The sequence below is a fragment of the Xenopus laevis genome, chromosome 3L (genome assembly GCF_017654675.1).
Source record: "Xenopus laevis strain J_2021 chromosome 3L, Xenopus_laevis_v10.1, whole genome shotgun sequence".
Classification (NCBI taxonomy): Eukaryota; Metazoa; Chordata; class Amphibia; order Anura; family Pipidae; genus Xenopus; species Xenopus laevis.
In genome coordinates this window covers 6,662,212-6,683,679 of record NC_054375.1, presented here as the reverse complement: position 1 = coordinate 6,683,679, position 21,468 = coordinate 6,662,212, and the positions used below count along the sequence as shown (strand labels likewise).

General features: G+C 43.9%; 2 protein-coding genes across 2 annotated transcripts; both read left to right on the top strand.

The window, feature by feature from the left end:
• The first annotated feature begins 4,028 nt into the window (after window positions 1–4,028).
• Window positions 4,029–8,743, top strand: LOC108704368 (aldo-keto reductase family 1 member C15). Its single transcript, XM_018240873.2, has 7 exons — window positions 4,029–4,202; window positions 4,568–4,735; window positions 4,983–5,099; window positions 6,048–6,125; window positions 6,244–6,476; window positions 7,271–7,519; window positions 7,743–8,743. The coding sequence occupies exons 1-7, from the start codon at window positions 4,116–4,118 to the stop codon at window positions 7,783–7,785; spliced, it is 975 nt and encodes a 324-aa protein (XP_018096362.1). The 5' UTR covers window positions 4,029–4,115; the 3' UTR covers window positions 7,786–8,743.
• Window positions 8,744–12,523: 3,780 nt separating this feature from the next.
• akr1c2.L (aldo-keto reductase family 1, member C2 L homeolog) lies at window positions 12,524–20,015 on the top strand. The gene is given in 9 exon segments (NM_001086099.1): window positions 12,524–12,633; window positions 15,509–15,676; window positions 15,769–15,885; window positions 16,411–16,488; window positions 16,794–16,916; window positions 17,316–17,425; window positions 17,548–17,713; window positions 19,088–19,170; window positions 19,846–20,015. Coding segments are annotated over 9 exon segments (975 nt in total). The 5' UTR covers window positions 12,524–12,546; the 3' UTR covers window positions 19,889–20,015.
• The last annotated feature ends 1,453 nt before the right edge of the window (window positions 20,016–21,468 follow it).

Sequence of the window (21,468 nt, the reverse complement as noted above, 5' to 3'; positions counted from 1 at the left end):
CAGTCACCCTGCTATAGTTCCAGGGGTACCCAGGGTACAAATAAGCACTCACCCCAAATCTCCCCATAACTGACCTTCAGACTGGGCCCCCTTAGCTCATAACAAGGTTACAGATATATAGAAACATTGGGGTAACAGTCACCCTGCTATAGTTCCAGGGGTACCCAGGGTACAAATAAACACTCACCCCAAATCTTACTGGTCTTCAGGCTGGGCCCCCTTAGCTCATAACAAGGTTACAGATATATAGAAACATTGGGGTGTCACCCTGCTATAGTTCCAGGGGTACCCAGGGCACAAATAAGCACTCACCCCAAATCTCCCCCTAACTGACCTTCAGACTGGACCCCCTTAGCTCATAACAAGGTTACAGATATATAGAAACATTGGGGTAACAGTCACCCTGCTATAGTTCCAGGGGTACCCAGGGCACAAATAAACACTCACCCAAATCTCCCCCTAACTGACCTTCAGACTGGGCCCCCTTAGTTCATAACTAGGTTACAGATATATAGAAACATTGGGGTAACAGTCACCCTGCTATAGTTCCAGGGGTACCCAGGGTACAAATAATCACTCACCTCAAATCTCCCCCTAACTGACCTTCAGACTGGCCCCCCTTAGCTCATAACAAGGTTACAGATATATAGAAACATTGGGGTAACAGTCACCCTGCTATAGTTCCAGGGGTACCCAGGGTACAAATAAACACTCACCCCAAATCTCCCCCTAACTGGCCTTCAAACTGGGCCCCTTAGTTCATAACAAGGTTACAGATATATAGAAACATTGGGGTGTCACCCTGCTATAGTTCCAGGGGTACCCAGGGCACAAATAAGCACTCACCCCAAATCTCCTCCTAACTGACCTTCAGACTGGGCCCCCTTAGCTCATAACAAGGTTACAGATATATAGAAACATTGGGGTAACAGTCACCCTGCTATAGTTCCAGGGGTACCCAGGGCACAAATAAGCACTCACCCCAAATCTCCCCCTAACTGACCTTCAGGCTGGACCCCCTTAGCTCATAACAAGGTTACAGATATATAGAAACATTGGGGTAACAGTCACCCTGCTATAGTTCCAGGGGTACCCAGGGCACAAATAAACACTCACCCAAATCTCCCCCTAACTGACCTTCAGACTGGGCCCCCTTAGTTCATAACTAGGTTACAGATATATAGAAACATTGGGGTAACAGTCACCCTGCTATAGTTCCAGGGGTACCCAGGGTACAAATAAACACTCACCCCAAATCTTACTGGTCTTCAGGCTGGGCCCCCTTAGCTCATAACAAGGTTACAGATATATAGAAACATTGGGGTGTCACCCTGCTATAGTTCCAGGGGTACCCAGGGCACAAATAAGCACTCACCCCAAATCTCCCCCTAACTGACCTTCAGACTGGACCCCCTTAGCTCATAACAAGGTTACAGATATATAGAAACATTGGGGTAACAGTCACCCTGCTATAGTTCCAGGGGTACCCAGGGCACAAATAAACACTCACCCAAATCTCCCCCTAACTGACCTTCAGACTGGGCCCCCTTAGTTCATAACTAGGTTACAGATATATAGAAACATTGGGGGTAACAGTCACCCTGCTATAGTTCCAGGGGTACCCAGGGTACAAATAATCACTCACCTCAAATCTCCCCCTAACTGACCTTCAGACTGGCCCCCCTTAGCTCATAACAAGGTTACAGATATATAGAAACATTGGGGTAACAGTCACCCTGCTATAGTTCCAGGGGTACCCAGGGTACAAATAAACACTCACCCCAAATCTCCCCCTAACTGGCCTTCAAACTGGGCCCCTTAGTTCATAACAAGGTTACAGATATATAGAAACATTGGGGTGTCACCCTGCTATAGTTCCAGGGGTACCCAGGGCACAAATAAGCACTCACCCCAAATCTCCTCCTAACTGACCTTCAGACTGGGCCCCCTTAGCTCATAACAAGGTTACAGATATATAGAAACATTGGGGTAACAGTCACCCTGCTATAGTTCCAGGGGTACCCAGGGGCACAAATAAGCACTCACCCCAAATCTCCCCCTAACTGACCTTCAGGCTGGACCCCCTTAGCTCATAACAAGGTTACAGATATATAGAAACATTGGGGTAACAGTCACCCTGCTATAGTTCCAGGGGTACCCAGGGCACAAATAAACACTCACCCAAATCTCCCCCTAACTGACCTTCAGACTGGGCCCCCTTAGTTCATAACTAGGTTACAGATATATAGAAACATTGGGGTAACAGTCACCCTGCTATAGTTCCAGGGGTACCCAGGGTACAAATAAACACTCACCCAAATCTCCCCCTAACTGACCTTCAGACTGGGCCCCCTTAGCTCATAACAAGGTTACAGATATATAGAAACATTGGGATAACAGTCACCCTGCTATAGTTCCAGGGGTACCCAGGGTACAAATAAACACTCACCCAAATCTCCCCCTAACTGACCTTCAGACTGGGCCCCCTTAGCTCATAACAAGGTTACAGATATATAGAAACATTGGGGTAACAGTCACCCTGCTATAGTTCCAGGGGTACCCAGGGCACAAATAAACACTCACCCAAATCTCCCCCTAACTGACCTTCAGACTGGGCCCCCTTAGTTCATAACTAGGTTACAGATATATAGAAACATTGGGGTAACAGTCACCCTGCTATAGTTCCAGGGGTACCCAGGGTACAAATAAACACTCACCCAAATCTCCCCCTAACTGACCTTCAGACTGGGCACCCTTAGCTCATAACAAGGTTACAGATATATAGAAACATTGGGGTGTCACCCTGCTATAGTTCCAGGGGTACCCAGGGTACAAATAAACACTCACCCCAAATCTCCCCCTAACTGACCTTCAGACTGAGCCCCCTTAGCTCATAACAAGGTTACAGATATATAGAAACATTGGGGTAACAGTCACCCTGCTATAGTTCCAGGGGTACCCAGGGTACAAATAAACACTCACCCCAAATCTCTCCCTAACTGACCTTCAGACTGGGCCCCTTAGCTCATAACAAGGTTACAGATATATAGAAACATTGGGGTAACCCTGCTATAGTTCCAGGGGTACCCAGGGCACAAATAAGCACTCACCCCAAATCTCCTCCTAACTGACCTTCAGACTGGGCCCCCTTAGCTCATAACAAGGTTACAGATATATAGAAACATTGGGGTAACAGTCACCCTGCTATAGTTCCAGGGGTACCCAGGGCACAAATAAGCACTCACCCCAAATCTCCCCCTAACTGACCTTCAGACTGGGCCCCCTTAGTTCATAACTAGGTTACAGATATATAGAAACATTGGGGTAACAGTCACCCTGCTATAGTTCCAGGGGTACCCAGGGTACAAATAATCACTCACCTCAAATCTCCCCCTAACTGACCTTCAGACTGGCCCCCCTTAGCTCATAACAAGGTTACAGATATATAGAAACATTGGGGTAACAGTCACCCTGCTATAGTTCCAGGGGTACCCAGGGTACAAATAAGCACTCACCCCAAATCTCCCCCTAACTGGCCTTCAGACTGGGCCCCCTTAGCTCATAACAAGGTTACAGATATATAGAAACATTGGGGTAACAGTCACCCTGCTATAGTTCCAGGGGTACCCAGGGTACAAATAAGCAATCACCCCAAATCTCCCCCTAACCGGCCTTCAGGCTGAAGCAGTAGGGTTTAAAAGCGAAGGTCCCTACAGGGTATATACAGTATATGACTTAAAGTGGATGATTCTCAGGAGTCAGAATGAAAAATGCACCGGGATCAATATGCTGTATCTGTTTATAATACAGAATATGTTTTTTTTATACGTGACTCCTGAATGATTATCTAGAGTAGGTCTTAAACATGTTGTTGTGATTCCAAACATGAATTTGAAACATTCACCAGTAACAACATTCTTTATGTCCCGCTGGGACTAACTGAAGAAGGACAGGCCTCTATATGTGCAGCGAAGTGGAACCCGGATGAGCTGCATCTGGGAACAGTAAGGTCAGAGAGGAGGGGTTTAACTTGGCTTAAGTAAAAATTTAACTTCCATGAAGGGGAGGCAGAGATCAGTTCAAGCGTTGGAGGGATCAGATCACTCACAGTAACTATGGCGCTGCACAAAGACTCCTACGTTGAGCTCAATGATGGGCACAAAATGCCAGTGCTTGGGTTTGGCACCTATGCTCCAGAGAAGGTGAGTGTTCTCTACATTGCCAGAACTGTCCCCAGTATCAGTAGGTCTCATGGAGCATTGACAGTCAGACTCAATAGGGTCAGGAGTCATGACAGTTGGAGGTGGCATTTTCTTTGCTTTTGCAGCTGCAGTAGTGAGCACAATCCCTACAAAGTTTAAAGATGTTGAAGTGATACCATCACCATCATGCTTTGCTTTAACTTATCCAGCTGTCTCTTTCTTTCCCTTCTGTCTCCATCTTGTCCTACTGTCTTCTTTATGCCCAGCTACCCTGCAGTCAACATATTACCCAACTGTCTATGTATTACCCACTCTCCGTCTACTCTGGAGTTCATCTGGGAATTACAAACCTATTTCATCCTCAGTTCCCCAAGAGCTTGGCCGAGCAGGGCACCAAAATGGCCATCGAAGTTGGATACCGCCATATTGACTGCGCATTTTTTTATGGGAACGAGCGGGAGGTTGGACGGGCGATAAGAGCAAAGATTGCCGATGGTACAGTGAAGAGAGGGGAATTGTTTTACACTGGGAAGGTAGAGTATAATATAGATATAGAACAATGAGGTTCTTTACTATATTCACACATATTATTTATGTCCATTACATGCCATGCCAGCACCACCTTATATAACCTTATATAACCATATGACTATATAACTATATGCTTATATATTGTTTTAATAATAAATGCTACCTGAATCATTATTGTAAGTGTATGTCTCTCTCCCTATACATACAGTATGTGCAGATATATTGAGATCCCTTTATTTTACCCATTAGCTGTGGTCCACCTTCCATACCCCCGAGAGGGTCCGTCTGTGCCTGGAGAAATCTCTGAAAGATCTTCAGTTGGATTACATGGATCTCTTCCTCATCCATACGCCCATAGAGTTCCATGTGAGTCTGTTTATTGTCCAGTCTTGAGTGGAGAACTGCTGCTTAAAATACAACAAAATACTATTATTATCCATATGATACAGAATGGTGTGTTTGAGTAGAATAATTTCCTTGCTCAAAACGGTAGAGTTTTTGCATTATAGACTGTAAATACCTCCCTAAATCGTTACTATGCTAAGCTACCATTTAGCTGTTCTAGTCCCACCCACCTTTTGAGTTACAGACTTCCTGGCCCTCCCACTGTAATCTTCAATCAAAGTGTTCTATTCCCACCCACTGCTCGAGTTACATACTTCCTGCCCCTCCCACTGTAATGTCCATCAGAGTGTTCTAGTCCCACCCACTGCTCGAGTTACATACTTCCTGTCCCTCCCACTGTAATGTCCATCAGAGTGTTCTAGTCCCACCCACTGCTCGAGTTACATACTTCCTGCCCCTCCCACTGTAATGTCCATCAGAGTGTTCTAGTCCCACCACTGCTCGAGTTACATACTTCCTGCCCCTCCCACTGTTTTGTCCATCAGAAAGCTCTAGTCCCACCCACTGATTGAGTTACATACTTCCTGTCCCTCCCACTGTAATTTCCATAAGAGTGTTCTAGTTCCACCCACTGCTTGAGTTACATACTTCCTGTCCCTCCCACTGTAATTTCCATCAGAGTGTTGTAGTCCCACCCACTGCTTGGGTAACATAGTTCCTGTCCCTCCCACTGTAATTTCCATCAGTGTTCTAGTCCCACCCACTGCTTGGGTTACATACTTCCTGTCCCTCCCACTGTAATTTCCATCAGAAAGCTCTACTTCCACCCACTGCTTGAGTTACATACTTCCTGCCCCTCCCACTGTAATTTCCATCAGAATGTTTTAGTCCCACCCACTGCTTGAAATGCTAATTCATCAAAAATAGTAAATTATAAATTTGCATATTTCTTTTCTTTCCGTGTTTAAGCCTGGAGATGATCCGTTGCCAAAGGATAAACATGGGAGATATATTTACCATAACACAGACATCAGAGAAACATGGAAGGTAGGATTGTGCCCGAGATCAGGGGATTCTCTGGCTCATCTTGGGAAAGAGGCTCACTATGAGATTTTGGGAAATAATAAAGATTTAACTTTATACATATATCTATATTTCTTATCAGGCTCTGGAAGAGTGCAAAGACTCCGGGCTGGTCAGATCCATCGGGGTGTCCAATTTTAACCACAAGCAGCTGGAGCTGATCCTCAATATGCCTGGCCTGAAATATAAACCAGTCTGCAACCAAGTAGAATGTCACATCTATCTGAACCAGAGCAAACTGCTGGAGTTCTGCAAGTCCAAGGACATTGTGCTGGTGGGATTCAGTGTATTGGGGTCCAGCAGGGACGAATCATGGTAAAGCCTTTAAAGCCTCTTTGTTGGGCATTTATCAATAGATACTCCACTTATACAGCCTCATCTGTTGAGGTTGCGGTGCCTCCCTGTAGGTCACTCTTCTGCTACTTTAAACCACAGTTGGCCCAAGTCGGCTCCTCATAAACGTCTATAAGCACCTTACTGGCTCTAACCTTGTTACTGTGACTCTGTACCGACCAATGGGTCACTGAACCCCCTTAAAACCTCAGTGGAGCCCAAACGGAGCAGTTCACGTGGTCTTGTGGTGACAAAGCTGTCACTCCTGTATTTCCACTGCTGTCACTTTTGAATGAAGCCTCTCGGATATTAGTCTTTGCAATTTGTAGAATTTGTGTTTTTGTAACAAGACCCGAGGGCTTCTTTTACGATTTCTAGGTGCACAGAGGCCAACGGTTCATGAGTCTCTATGTGCTCCTTTACACATCCAGTGCGGGTTTGATGTGTTGCTCCTGTTCTGGTGCATATGGTGAGCTCCCAAGGAGTAAATGAGTACTGCAAAACCCTGGAGTTATTACCAGCCTAGAGCTGGTGGCATCTCAAGGGCTTTTGTGTGGACCTACTGGACCCTGTATTATTTCTCCTATGAGCAACGGCACTTCCATATTGATACTTGATATAACCATTTGATTAGGATGAATCAGGCACAAGAAGTAGCGAGAGCACGGAGAGCAATTAGGAAGGAATTCTGGGAAAGAATGCTGCATTATGGGTTAAAACATGGTGGATCATATCAATATTTTGCACATGATATCACCTTATCCTTTCTCTTTCAGGATAGATCCAAAAATTCCCGTGATCCTGGAAGACCCTGCGCTGAACACGATCGCCCAAAAGCACAATCGGACCCCCGCTCAGGTAGCAATGCGGTTCCTTCTCCAACGAGGAGTCGTCGTCCTTGCAAAGAGCTTTACCCCAGCCAGGATCCAGCAGAACTTCCAGGTTTTCCAGTTTCAGTTGGATGCCGAAGACATGGAAAACCTTGATAAAATAAACAGAAACCTGCGCTACGACTACACACCCATGTAAGTAAAACGTTGGCTATTTTGATTAATCATCACCGTATTGTTTTGTAGGGTAGGCACTCAAAGAGCAGTCCTCCAGGTATTAGTAGTAAACAACAGGTCTTTTTATTGAGGTACAAGCGTGGATCACAGCCTTACGCGTTTCGTGTTCTCACAACACTTAATTTAATTTTGAATGTTCATCTCTAATAATAATACTAATCACGGATTGTTCCTTCCTTAGGTGGTCAGACCATCCGAAATATCCATTCCATGAGGAATACTGATGAATATTAAGATCCCTGACTCTCCCCCAGTCTTTGCATTGAGCAGAAGATCCACGTTTTTGCTACTGACCGGCCAGAACTCCAGAATTCCATTGGAGATCCTATAATTAAATAGTCACATGTTGCAGTTCCTCTGTTTTTGGGGCATCCAAGCCTCCTAAAATCGTTTTTTTTTATCTCTGTCTATTAACAGCCCAATACCTCTCCTTTTATTGCCTTTAAATTACAGAATAAAATAAGGCAGAGGCCAAAAAAGGCTAAATACTTTCAGTATTAGCAGTCTAAAAACGCAAATATCTCAGAAACCACTAAAAACAGAAAGATACTGTAAAATACCAAATTGCTCAGAGAAACACAATGACAAAGTATATTTAGTGACTGAATAATCATTAACTATGTAATTTGGTCATTCATATCATATGGATGGTTTAAAGAGGAAATTTACTTTTATTTTGTAAGTTCTATAAACATTAAGCATATTTTCATTTGATTTTTTATTAGTGTCCTTCCTCCCCCTGTCTATCTTTCTTCTTCTGCTCTTACTCCTCTTCCATTCTGACAAATGTTTTTAGAATACTGACCTCTGTCTAGTGATGGGCGAATTTGCGCCGTTTTGCTTCGCCGAAAAATTCGCGAAACGGCGCCGGCGTCTCGTTTTTTGACACCGGAACCCATTTTTGACGCTGGCGCCCGTTTTTGACGCCGTTTTTTCGGGAAAATTTTTTCCGCCACCGGCGAATTTTCACGGGCGTTTCGCAAATGTATTCACTGGCGGCGAATCGCGCAAATTCACAGCGAATTCGCGCCTGGCAAATAAATTCGCCCATCACTACCTCTGTCCAATGTTCAAGCAAGTTATTTGGCATCAAGGTTTGCTCCATCACTGCTCCATTTGTGTCCAGTATAATGAGATATGGGAAATCTGAGACAAATAAAAAGCCAACCAGTTTGTGGTCAATACTTATTTCTTATTTCTTTCTTCTGACAAGTTCCTCCACTGTATGACAGTCAGAAATTGTAACAAAATGCATTTACATTAACACGATATACTTCCCTTAAAGGGATACTGTCATGGGAAACATTGTTTTTTTCAAAAAGCCCCCTTTGCTCATAACAAGGTTACAGATATATAGAAACAGATAGATTCCCTTACCCAACCCCCTTAGCATAAAATCATGCATATTAGTTCTTCCCTTTGGGTAAGAAGGGGAGACATTAGGAAGAACAAGTACAAGATTAATTCAGACAGTTACTGATCTTGCTGTGACTTTGCTGTTTATACAAGAATTATCTGTATCACGTGTAGAATGGAAATCCCATAGTCAGAATTACGCTGCACTTTGTTACACTTTTGTTTGTTTCTACCCCCATCTGGTTTTTCTGCTTTTTACTGATTTAATGTCAGACCAGATGAAACAGAAATCGAGGATAAATATCAAATTGAAAGGTCATTTGGTTCATGAGATTGATGATAGCAATGTGGGATAAGGCTTTCTCCATGGCTGGATCCATCAGGGTGCGGCCCTCTCTGAGGGTAATGAAAGGGTCAATAAGGTGAGGCTGCAAATCCAGCGTAAATATACATTGGTTAACAGTCACCCTGCTATAGTTTCAGGCCTTCAAACTGAGCCCCCTTAGCTCGTAACAAAGTTACAGATATATAGAAACATTGGGGTGTCACCCTGCTATAGTTCCAGGGGTACCCAGGGCACAAATAAACACTCACCCCAAATCTCCCCCTAACTGGCCTTCAGACTGGGTCCCCTTAGCTCATAACAAGGTTACAGATATATAGAAACATTGGGGTGTCACCCTGCTATAGTTCCAGGGGTACCCAGGGTACAAATAAGCACTCACTCCAAATCTCTCCCTAAATGGCCTTCAAACTGAGCCCCCTTAGCTCATAACAAGGTTACAGATATATAGAAACATTGAGGTACCAGTCACCCCGCTATAGTTCCAGGGGTACCCAGGGCACAAATAAACACTCACCCCAAAGCTCCCCCTAACTGACCTTCAGGCTGGACCCCCTTAGCTCATAACAAGGTTACAGATATATAGAAACATTGGGGTAACAGTCACCCTGCTATAGTTCCAGGGGTACCCAGGGTACAAATAAGCACTCACCCCAAATCTCCCCCTAACTGGCCTTCAGGCTGGGCCCCCTTAGCTCATAACAAGGTTACTGATATATAGAAACATTGGGGTGTCACCCTGCTATAGTTCCAGGGGTACCCAGGGTACAAATAAGCACTCACCCCAAATCTCTCCCTAACTGACCTTCAGGCTGGGACCCCTTAGCTCATAACAAGGTTACAGATATATAGAAACATTGGGGTAACAGTCACCCTGCTATAGTTCCAGGGGTACCCAGGGTACAAATAAGCACTCACCCCAAATCTCCCCCTAACTGACCCTCAGGCTGGGTCCCCTTAGCTCATAACAAGGTTACAGATATATCGAAACATTGGGGTGTCACCCTGCTATAATTCCAGGGGTACCCAGGGTACAAATAAGCACTCACCCCAAATCTCTCCCTAAATGGCCTTCAAACTGAGCCCCCTTAGCTCATAACAAGGTTACAGATATATAGAAACATTGGGGTAACAGTCACCCTGCTATAGTTCCAGGGGTACCCAGGGTACAAATAAGCACTCACCCCAAATCTCCCCCTAACTGGCCTTCAGGCTGGGCCCCCTTAGCTCATAACAAGGTTACTGATATATAGAAACATTGGGGTGTCACCCTGCTATAGTTCCAGGGGTACCCAGGGTACAAATAAGCACTCACCCCAAATCTCTCCCTAACTGACCTTCAGGCTGGGACCCCTTAGCTCATAACAAGGTTACAGATATATAGAAACATTGGGGTAACAGTCACCCTGCTATAGTTCCAGGGGTACCCAGGGTACAAATAAGCACTCACCCCAAATCTCCCCCTAACTGACCCTCAGGCTGGGTCCCCTTAGCTCATAACAAGGTTACAGATATATCGAAACATTGGGGTGTCACCCTGCTATAATTCCAGGGGTACCCAGGGTACAAATAAGCACTCACCCCAAATCTCTCCCTAAATGGCCTTCAAACTGAGCCCCCTTAGCTCATAACAAGGTTACAGATATATAGAAACATTGGGGTAACAGTCACCCTGCTATAGTTCCAGGGGTACCCAGGATACAAATAAGCACTCACCCCAAATCTCCCCCTAACTGACCTTCAGACTGGACCCCCTTAGCTCATAACAAGGTTACTGATATATAGAAACACTGGGGTGTCACCCTGCTATAGTTCCAGGGGTACCCAGGGCACAAATAAGCACTCACCCCAAATCTCCCCCTAACTGACCTTCAGGCTGGGACCCCTTAGCTCATAATAAGGTTACAGATATATAGAAACATTGGAGGTGTATTGCACTTTTGTTAAATAAACAAAACTTGATTACAAAAGAAACATTGGGGTAACAGTCACCCTGCTATAGTTCCAGGGGTACCCAGGGCACAAATAAACACTCACCCCAAATCTCCCCCTAACTGACCTTCAGACTGGGCCCCCTTAGCTCATAACAAGGTTACAGATATATGAAACATTGGGGTAACAGTCACCCTGCTATAGTTCCAGGGGTACCCAGGGCACAAATAAGCACTCACCCCAAATCTCCCCCTAACTGACCTTCAGACTGGGCCCCCTTAGCTCATAACAAGGTTACAGATATATAGAAACATTGGGGTAACAAGGGGAGGGAAGAAGGGGAGACATTAGGAAGAACAAGTACAAGATTAATTCAGACATTTACTGATCTTGCTGTGACTTTGCTGTTTATATAAGAATTATCTGTGTAGAATGGAAATCCCATAGTCAGAATTACGCTGCATTTTGTTACACTTTTGTTTGTTTCTACCCCCATCTGGTTTATCTGCTTTTTAATGATTTAATGTCAGACCAGATGAAACAGAAATCGAGGATAAATATCAAATTGAAAGGTCATTTGGTTCATGAGATTGATGATAGCAATGTGGGATAAGGCTTTCTCCATGGCTGGATCCATCAGGGTGCGGCCCTCTCTGAGGGTAATGAAAGGGTCAATAAGGTGGGGCTGCAAATTGGGTAACAGTCACCCTGCTATAGTTCCAGGGGTACCCAGGGCACAAATAAATACTCACCCCAAATCTCCCCCAACTGACCTTCAGACTGGGCCCCCTTAGCTCATAACAAGGTTACAGATATATAGAAACATTGGGGTAACAGTCGCCCTGCTATAGTTCCAGGGGTACCCCGGACACAAATAAGCATTCACCCCAAATCTCCCCCTAACTGACCTTCAGACTGGGCCCCCTTAGCTCATAACAAGGTTACAGATATATAGAAACATTGGGGTAACAAGGGGAGGGAAGAAGGGGAGACATTAGGAAGAACAAGTACAAGATTAATTCAGACAGTTACTGATCTTGCTGTGACTTTGCTGTTTATACAAGAATTATCTGTATCACGTGTAGAATGGAAATCCCATAGTCAGAATTACGCTGCACTTTGTTACACTTTTGTTTGTTTCTACCCCCATCTGGTTTTTCTGCTTTTCAATGACTTAGAGACAATGTAAGGCTTTCTCCATGACTGGGTCAGAGTTATCGGACAGAAGGGTGTAATGAAAGGGTCAATAAGGCAGGGCTTGTATGTATATATATATATATATATATATATATATCTCATGCTAGGAATTAGTTTAGTATAGAGTCGAGGAAGGATCTGATCACTCACACTCACCATGGCCCTGCACAAAGACTCATATGTTCTGCTTAATGATGGAAACAAAATGCCAGTGATTGGATATGGCACATACGCCCCACAAAAGGTGAGTGCAGGGTACTAGCAGGGTGCACGGGGGAGGGGGATTGCATAACTAGACATGTCTAGGGTCACCACATCCCCCCCCATTAAACCCCCATTAAACCCACACATAGTAAATTAAATCATCTTTATGCATGGCAACTTAGCAGTGAAAGCTACTCCACTGCACAGAAGCCAGTACGGTCTGCAGCATGCATTGGAATGAATGGCTTCTTAAGCACAGAGTGTGCAGATTTAATACCTGTCTGGTTTAAAAGGAGTAAAGTGCAATCCCATTTCATAGCACTTTAGAGAAATTAAGATTATTGTTACTTACTGATCAATTGCATGAATTAACATCGGATTGGCACAGGCCAAACTTAATTCATTAGAGGTTCGTTTAGGTAAGGGTTGTTTCCCGGGTTGTTTGATCGGAGCGATTCATTTTCCGAAGTCGCCCAAAGTTGCCTCACGAGGAAACTTGGGGCAACTTCGGAAAACGAATCGCTTCAAGTGCCATCCCGCAGGCAATTCAGAGTCTATCCGGGGGAAGGCTTTCCGGGGAGATTAGTCGCCCGAAAAAGAGGCGATTTGTTGCCGGGCGACTGAATCTCCCCAAATCTTTGCGTGTGTCTGACCTAAATGGGAGCATGTCTTTTAATGGGACGCTAGTGCTTCTAAACCAACAAAGCCTCCGGGCCTGGGAAATATGCAGGGGTAGATAACATATCGGAACATTTGTACTTTAATAAAGGGATAAATGCCTGTGTTGAATTGGTCATTTCTCTGAGCCTGGATTAAGTAATCTACAGGCGTATAGATAGGGATTTGTGCTTTACCCCTTTAATTTCAGCCTCATATTGAATCCACTCCCTGTGTAGTTGGTTAGTAATTATTTTACATGCATGCTACATGGCAGCACTTAAATCAGTTCAGTCTGCAGCATGCATCTAAAATACATTGCTGTGGCTGTTTAAATATCCCTCCACAGTTTTAGTTCCAATAGGACTGTCCTTCATATATAACCTTTACCTGTTTATAAAAATGAATGGCTTATGCAACCGACGAGTTGAGTTACTCTAGCGAGGAATTTGCCCTGCAGCACAATTCTGCAAAGTCACCGATCAGTTCCAGCAGGATCCGTTCAGCCCGTGGAATCCAGTGTTATCATTAGTAATAGTATATTATCAGAGTTTACCTGGGCCCTACCCACCGGCCCACGTGCAGCCACAGTCTGCTTCACCTTTATCTGTGTATGGCTAGCTATTACAGCTCTTTATTTATATATATATATATATATATATATATATATATATATATATATATATATATATATATATATATATATATATATATATATATATATATATATATATATATATTGTAAGAAATAGGCGTCAAAAGGGCATGTTATTGTGTGTATTTCACCAGCATTAAACTGGTGAAATCAAAACTCCAGGGAAAACTGTGTTGCTGCAGCATGTAAGGGCTCTTACACATGAGCGTTCCGACCTGCGCTGCCGCAGGGGAGCGCAGGAATAGACGCAAGTCATTATTTGAAATGGGGCTGTACTCACTCAGGCGCGTGTAGGCGCCGAACGCAGGAAAAATGCAGCATGTTGCGTCTGAACCTGCGTTCGGCGCCTACACACGCCTGAGTGAGTACAGCCCCATTTCAAATAATTACTTGCGTCTATTCCTGCGCTCCCCTGCGGCTGAACGCCAAAAAACGGAACGCAGGGGAGCGCAGGTCGGAACGCTCATGTGTAAGAGCCCTAATGCTTCTTAATTCTGGTAAAAGCTGGATTAAGGGTCCCTGGAGTGGATGGAAGAGAACAGGGTGGGCTTCCATCCCTTGCTCCATGTAAGGGTTTTGCAGCTACCAAGCTAAAGGCAGTTGGTGTTAATTAATGATAGTTAAAAGGAGTTAATGATAGTTAAAAGGAGGTGTGGAGCAAAACCTCAGAGCTGCTGCTTCCCAGCGCCGATTCAGACTTAGCCTGAGGCGGCTCCTGGAATGCCGCCCCCCTCACCAACTTACGTGTTGGGAGGGGAGGCAGAAACACTATTGCGGAGAGCGCAATTCCGCTCTCTCGCAATAGTACAGCCGAATTTCTGGTTCAGAAACCGGAAATTCGGCTCTTAAAGGTGCAGGAGCGGCTTTTTGCCGCCCCTGGAATCCTTTCAGGCGCTGCCCCTGCTGCTTCCTGATAGAGACCTCCTGGAGTGAAGGATGGTGAGGGGCTACATGTGCTTGTGAGCGCCAGGGAACAAGAGTGATTCCCCTGAGCTGGAGAGAGGACCAGAGAAACCACTCCCAGGAGACAAGAGTGTCTCAAGTGTGCCCAGAGAGGATTCTGGGATTTGTGGTCTGCTGAAAGCCATTGAGGGTCTAAACTCCACTGTGAGTAAGGTGAACCCCAGTGAGGGTGTGAAGTGGGACTGTTATTGCAACGATGTGAAGCATATGTGATTCCCCATGTGAAGCCAGTGGGCTGAAGAGTTTGTGTTTCTTGCAAATAAAAGCCAGCAAAGCGGCAATTTGAACTCTTTAAGGTGGTCAGTCTCCATTTATGTGCTGAAATCTGTGCCGGGGCCTAGGGTTTCGCTACCGGAATCTTTCTTTCTTTCTTTCTTTCTTTCTTTCTTTCTTTCTTTCTTTCTTTTCCATTTACTGTATAGCAGAATTGAGTTATGAACAAGGTGCAACATGTGAATCATGCTAGAATATCCAGGAATTCTGGGGGGAAACACTGCATTGTGGGTAACCAAACACGGGAATTTGGACCCCTCTCCCTAGGACCTCATTTGGCCTTAAACTTGGGTGAAAATACTAATTTGTCCTGGTTATAGTGGAATCACTGTTTATACTTGGGTTACAATGTTGTTTGTGTACTCAGGTGCCCAAGAGCTTGGCAGAGGAGGGCACAAAGGTGGCCATAGACGTCGGATACCGCCATATTGACGCCGCGTTTTTGTATCAAAATGAGGTGGAGGTTGGACGGGCCATCAGGGAGAAGATTGCCGATGGTACAGTGAAGAGAGAGGATTTGTTTTACACTGGGAAGGTAACCAGAATATATTGTACGTTGATCTTATGGGATGACGTTTGTATGTGTTACTTTATATATCTTACTCGTTTCATGTTCCTTTACAACAGCTATGGAGTAATTTCCACACTCCCGAGAGGGTCCGTCATGGGCTTGAGAAATCTCTGAAAGATCTTCAGTTGGACTATATGGACCTCTTTATCATCCACACACCCTTTGAGCTCAAGGTTGGTCTATTTTTGTTTGTTCTCTACAACAGCTCTTTACTAAACTCTTAGGCTAGTGTCTTTGTATCTGATGATAAACCAGTGTTAAATATGAAAATGTTCTAGTTCAGGGCAACTCTTGAAAATCCATCCAAACTTCTATGAGTTGCAGGTGTCCTGCTCTTCTAACTTCTTATCTTTATCAAGCTGCAACAGCACCCTAGCCCAACTTTTGTGTCCCCATCTAGATCTCTACAATGCCTAGCACCACTACGTAGGGTGCAAGAGCAGCCATAAAAGTGATTAAATGCCTCCCATAGAACAGGCAAAATGGGTAACCACTCTATGGTGCCACCAGGCTCAACCACAAATGGCCCACATATGTCCTGTTTTCAGGAGAGTTTAATAAAACAGATGATTATGGTGGGATAGTTATAGTACTCATAGCACATAATTGTTAGTTCATGGTCTAGGAATTAAGTGGATAAACGTTTATCGCGAGACCCATCACCAAACCCTTCTGAGATGTATATTTTCACTTTTAAGCCTGGAGATGATCCCTTCCCAGTGGATGAAAATGGAAAATTTCTCTATCATAACACAGACCTTCGGGATACATGGAAGGTAGGCTTGGCTACTGGGAAACTCTTTCTATAGATACCAACTCTGAAGCTGATGGGTAAGACAAGCCTACTTTGCTATTCCCTTTCTTTTCCTGTCTTTTCTGTTGAAGGAATAACCAACCTGCAGCTCTTGAGCTTTAGTCTAAATGCAACAGTTGTAGGGCTGTAGGTTGGTTGTCCCTTCCTTTTTATCTGGTTCTCTCCTGATTATCTTCTTGAATGTGCAGTGGCTCAGAAACATGGACACTGATTAATGTGAAATTGAGAAGACTAAGTCTATCTTGACTACTGTGTATCGCTGTTTAGGCAATGGAAGCACTAAAAGAAGCAGGGCTGGTCAAATCTATTGGGGTCTCCAACTTTAACAAGACACAGCTTGAGTGGATCCTCAGCATGCCTGGACTAAAGTACAAACCCGTCTGTAATCAGGTAATGCATTATAGATTCCAGTGTTGGACTGGGATGCCAGAAGTCTACGAGAAATCTGTAGCCCATAGGCCCAGTCTCCAAATGATTTTTTTCCCTTTGAAATAGGGGGTGGCCATGAAATAGACCAAATGGTTGGGAACAGGAGGGTCCACTGGCAATTGGGTCCACCAAGAGTCATCCTGGTGGGCCAGTCCAACACTCATAGGCCCTCTGTTTGAAAGAACAGACAAGACTATCATCCTAGGCTTTTAATTATGGTCAGATTTGGTACTCTGTCCTGATACTGGTTTCAGAACTGGAAATTCTACTTGTCAAGCCACCAGGCAAGGTTCTTTCTCTATGAAGACCAGTTGATGGGATCGGTTTGAATCTGAAATAATGATTCGCTTCCCATTGCAGGTGGAATGTCACCTCTACCTGAACCAGAGCAAACTGCTGGAGTTCTGCAAGTCTAAGGACATTGTGTTGGTTGGATACAGCGTATTGGGTTCCAGCAGGGATGAGAACTGGTAAGAGATCAAGTGAAGTTGCTAAATCCAATTGATCCAATATGAAAGGGTAGACATGATAAAAAAATACAAAACAAAGAACGTTAAATCCATTTAATGAATTAATTTTGTTTCTGTTTCAGGATAGATCAAAATTCACCTGTGCTCCTGGAAGACCCAGTGCTGAATGCAATTGCTAAGAAGCACAATCGGACCCCCGCTCAGGTAGCAATGCGGTACCAGCTCCAACGAGGAGTCGTCGTCCTTGCAAAGAGCTTTACCCCGGCCAGGATCAAGCAGAACTTTCAGGTAACAGAGTTTGAAAAAATAAATTTGCTTCTCAGAAATCCATTGATGCGAATAAGGCATATTTATAAAAAGTCATAATGTACCCCCTACTGTAAATGATAAGGATATTAGAAGTCACTGAGGGGTTGTTCTGTGACCATATAAAGACACAAGGCTGCAGGCTGAGTTATACAGGGAACTCTGAGTATCACTCATGTATTATAAGGGATAATGTACCCCCTACTGTAAATGATAAGGATATTAGAAGTCACTGAGGGGTTGTTCTGTGACCATATAAAGGCACAAGGCTGCAGGCTGAGTTATACAGGGGACTCTGAGTATCACTCGTGTATTATAAGGGATAATGTACCCCCTACCGTAAATGATAAGGATATTAGAAGTCACTGAAGGGTTGTTCTGTGACCATATAAAGGCACAGGTCTGCAGGCTGAGTTATACAGGGAACTCTGAGTATCACTCATGTATTATAAGGGATAATGTACCCCCTACTGTAAATGATAAGGACATTAGAAGTCACTGAGGGGTTGTTCTGTGACCATATAAAGGCACAAGGCTGCAGGCTGAGTTATACAGGGAACTCTGAGTATCACTCATGTATTATAAGGGATGATGTACCCCCTATCGTAAATGATAAGGATATTAGAAGTCACTGAAGGGTTGTTCTGTTACCATATAAAGGCACAGGTCTGCAGGCTGAGTTATACAGGGGACTCTGAGTATCACTCATGTATTATAAGGGATAATGTACCCCCTACTGTAAATGATAAGGATATTAGAAGTCACTGAGGGGTTGTTCTGTGACCATATAAAGGCACAAGGCTGCAGGCTGAGTTATACAGGGAACTCTGAGTATCACTCATGTATTATAAGGGATAATGTACCCCCCTACTGTAAATGATAAGGATATTAGAAGTCACTGAGGGGTTGTTCTGTGACCATATAAAGGCACAAGGCTGCAGGCTGAGTTATACAGGGAACTCTGAGTATCACTCATGTATTATAAGGGATAATGTACCCCCTACTGTAAATGATAAGGATATTAGAAGTCACTGAGGGGTTGTTCTGTGACCATATAAAGGCACAAGGCTGCAGGCTGAGTTATACAGGGAACTCTGAGTATCACTCATGTATTATAAGGGATAATGTTCCCCCTACTGTAAATGATAAGGATATTAGAAGTCACTGAGGGGTTGTTCTGTGACCATATAAAGGCACAAGGCTGCAGGCTGAGTTATACAGGGAACTCTGAGTATGTATTCTATATTTCCCATACATTCTTTTTTTTTTTTATTATATATGAGTTCATAGTAAAACCTAGCTATATAAACTAAATTATATTTTTAAATATTACCCCTTTCATTTTATTTATTTTAGCTTTTTGATTTCCAATTAAATTCTGAAGAAATGGAAACCCTTAATGGAGTGGACAAAAATATGCGCTATCTGGATCTAAAGCCGTACGTATCATTAACTCTGTTCCTTTAAACCAAACATGAAATCTGCAGATTTGGCTGCTGGTAACTTGCTAGTAGTTATGCAATTAATGCTTTAGGGAATCTTGGGTCCAGAAGTGCAATCCAGTTTAGAAGGGAAATAATTTAACACATTTAAAAATATAAACTGAGATGGATGGGCTTAAAGTCAGTGTTGGACTAAGCCTCCCAGAGGCCAACAGAGAACCTGACTCTTACAATGATTAGATGCTGAATATAATAGGTGTCATTTAGCCCTATGGGGGAATTAGGAAAGAGCTCCTGTCAGTTGTTCTTTGTGGGTACTTACTAGGGTTAGGGACCATCATGAGCTGCTCTGGTATTCTGGTAGTCCAGTCTGATCCTGGTCAAATTAAGAAACTGCCTTAAAGTTCACTGGTGGCAGGGGAAGCAGAAGTCCATCAACAGCCTTGGTGAAGACCACTCCAACCATCAAGAAGTTCTTTGTCTAAGAAACCTCAAGGAGCAACTGCGGCTCTACATAGTGAAGTGGTTGTTCATTCTAGTCAGTTGGGGACAGGTTTGGGGGTAATAGATCTTCTTTTGTTCCAAAACACCTCGTGTAGAAGCCACCTATAGCCATTTTGAATTATCCTTGAATGATCATATCTCACACTAATTGTCATACTGTTTCTTTAGATTTGCAGACCACCCTAAATACCCGTTTGCTGATGAATACTAACAGATACGAGTCTTTTCCCTCCTCTTGGGGAAGCCCGGCAGAAACGGCAGTTTACTTCAAGATTTTCCCTATAAACTACAATGATGTTTGTTTGTGAATTAAGAATAAAAACTGATGTTCCTGGAAAGTTTCGGAATGATTGTAGTGTTGTGATTTGTTGGCTCGGCCCATTCGATGTAATGTTGGCTCATGATCAGCTCAAGCTTTCCTTCCTCACCCGAGACCTCACAGTTTCTTTGAATTCGTAGAAAATTATTCCCCCACACCCCTGAATTTCCTAGGAAACCAGTGCCTCTCTGAGATCAAACGTATGCCCCATCCAGGCTGTATTGTCCTCTCGTAGTTCATACTCTTAATTTTATACTGAGAAGGTCCAGTATTTAGACCCAACTAATTAGAAGGCAAATGGTAATCTCATAATTGACATTTACAGAAAGGAGACTGACACTGGGTGGGAGGACCATATATCAAAGGTCGAATTTCGAATTCATTAAATTAGAATATACTCGAATGGGAGGGTATTTAAGAAAAAATTTGAACGTTAAAACTCGAACTAATATTACCGACTCGAAAATTCAAATCGAATTTGACTAAACTGGAATCTACTTTTTCTCTGAAGAAAACTCGAATGTCAGGAAGGCTATTAACATCTTCAAATGGGTCACTGGACCTCTCCCATTGACTTCTACATGAACTCGGCAACTTTTTGGTGTCAAATTCGAATTCTTCCCAGGATAAAGGTTTGAAAAATCTTGAAATTCAAAACGAGGTTGAATTATTCCCAATTCGAATTTGTGAGTTTTTGTCTCAAGTCATCATTTGGAATAATCTTGAGACATTTTTTAAAGACAAAAATGGGTAAATGGGGACATTTTTAGCATGTCAGGAGATCTGAGGGTGAATTAGGGATCTGATGAATGAACTTGCTCGGAATCTTGTATTATGAGGTCTTACCAGTGGCGTAACTACCAGGGGTGCAAAGGGTGCAATTGCACCGGGCCCCACACCCCCTTGGGGCCCACTGGAGCCGCAATAATGGTTATCACAAGAGGCTGGGCAGGGGGAGATATTACAGCGAGCATGATTCATAGGGGGGAGAGCCCAACAAGGGGGGCCCCGGTGCACATGCTGTACCAGGGCCCACCGGTGAGTAGTTATGCCACTGGGTCTTACAGAAAGAACAACTTTACAGCAATAGAGATTTGACCAAAGTTTCAGGTACAAATGCCAACATGACAAGTAGAAGATTTGATCTTCTCTGTGGACATTGTGTAGCATGAAGACACGGGCTTAGAACCAATACTTAAACAGAATAAAAACCAACATCACTTACAAGACCCTTCCAATCCAATCCAATCATTCAAAGCCTTAGAGCAGTGGTCTCCAACCAGTGGCTCACAAACAACATGTTGCTCACCAACCCCATGGATGTTGTACTCAGTGGCCTCAGAGCAGGTGCTTATTTTTGAATTCCAGGCTTTGAGACAAGTTTTGGTTGTATATGAATGTGGCTCATGCCTTAGAGAGATTGAGTTCAGTGGGTTATGGGGGCAATATTCTGAAATTGCTGCTCCAGTGCT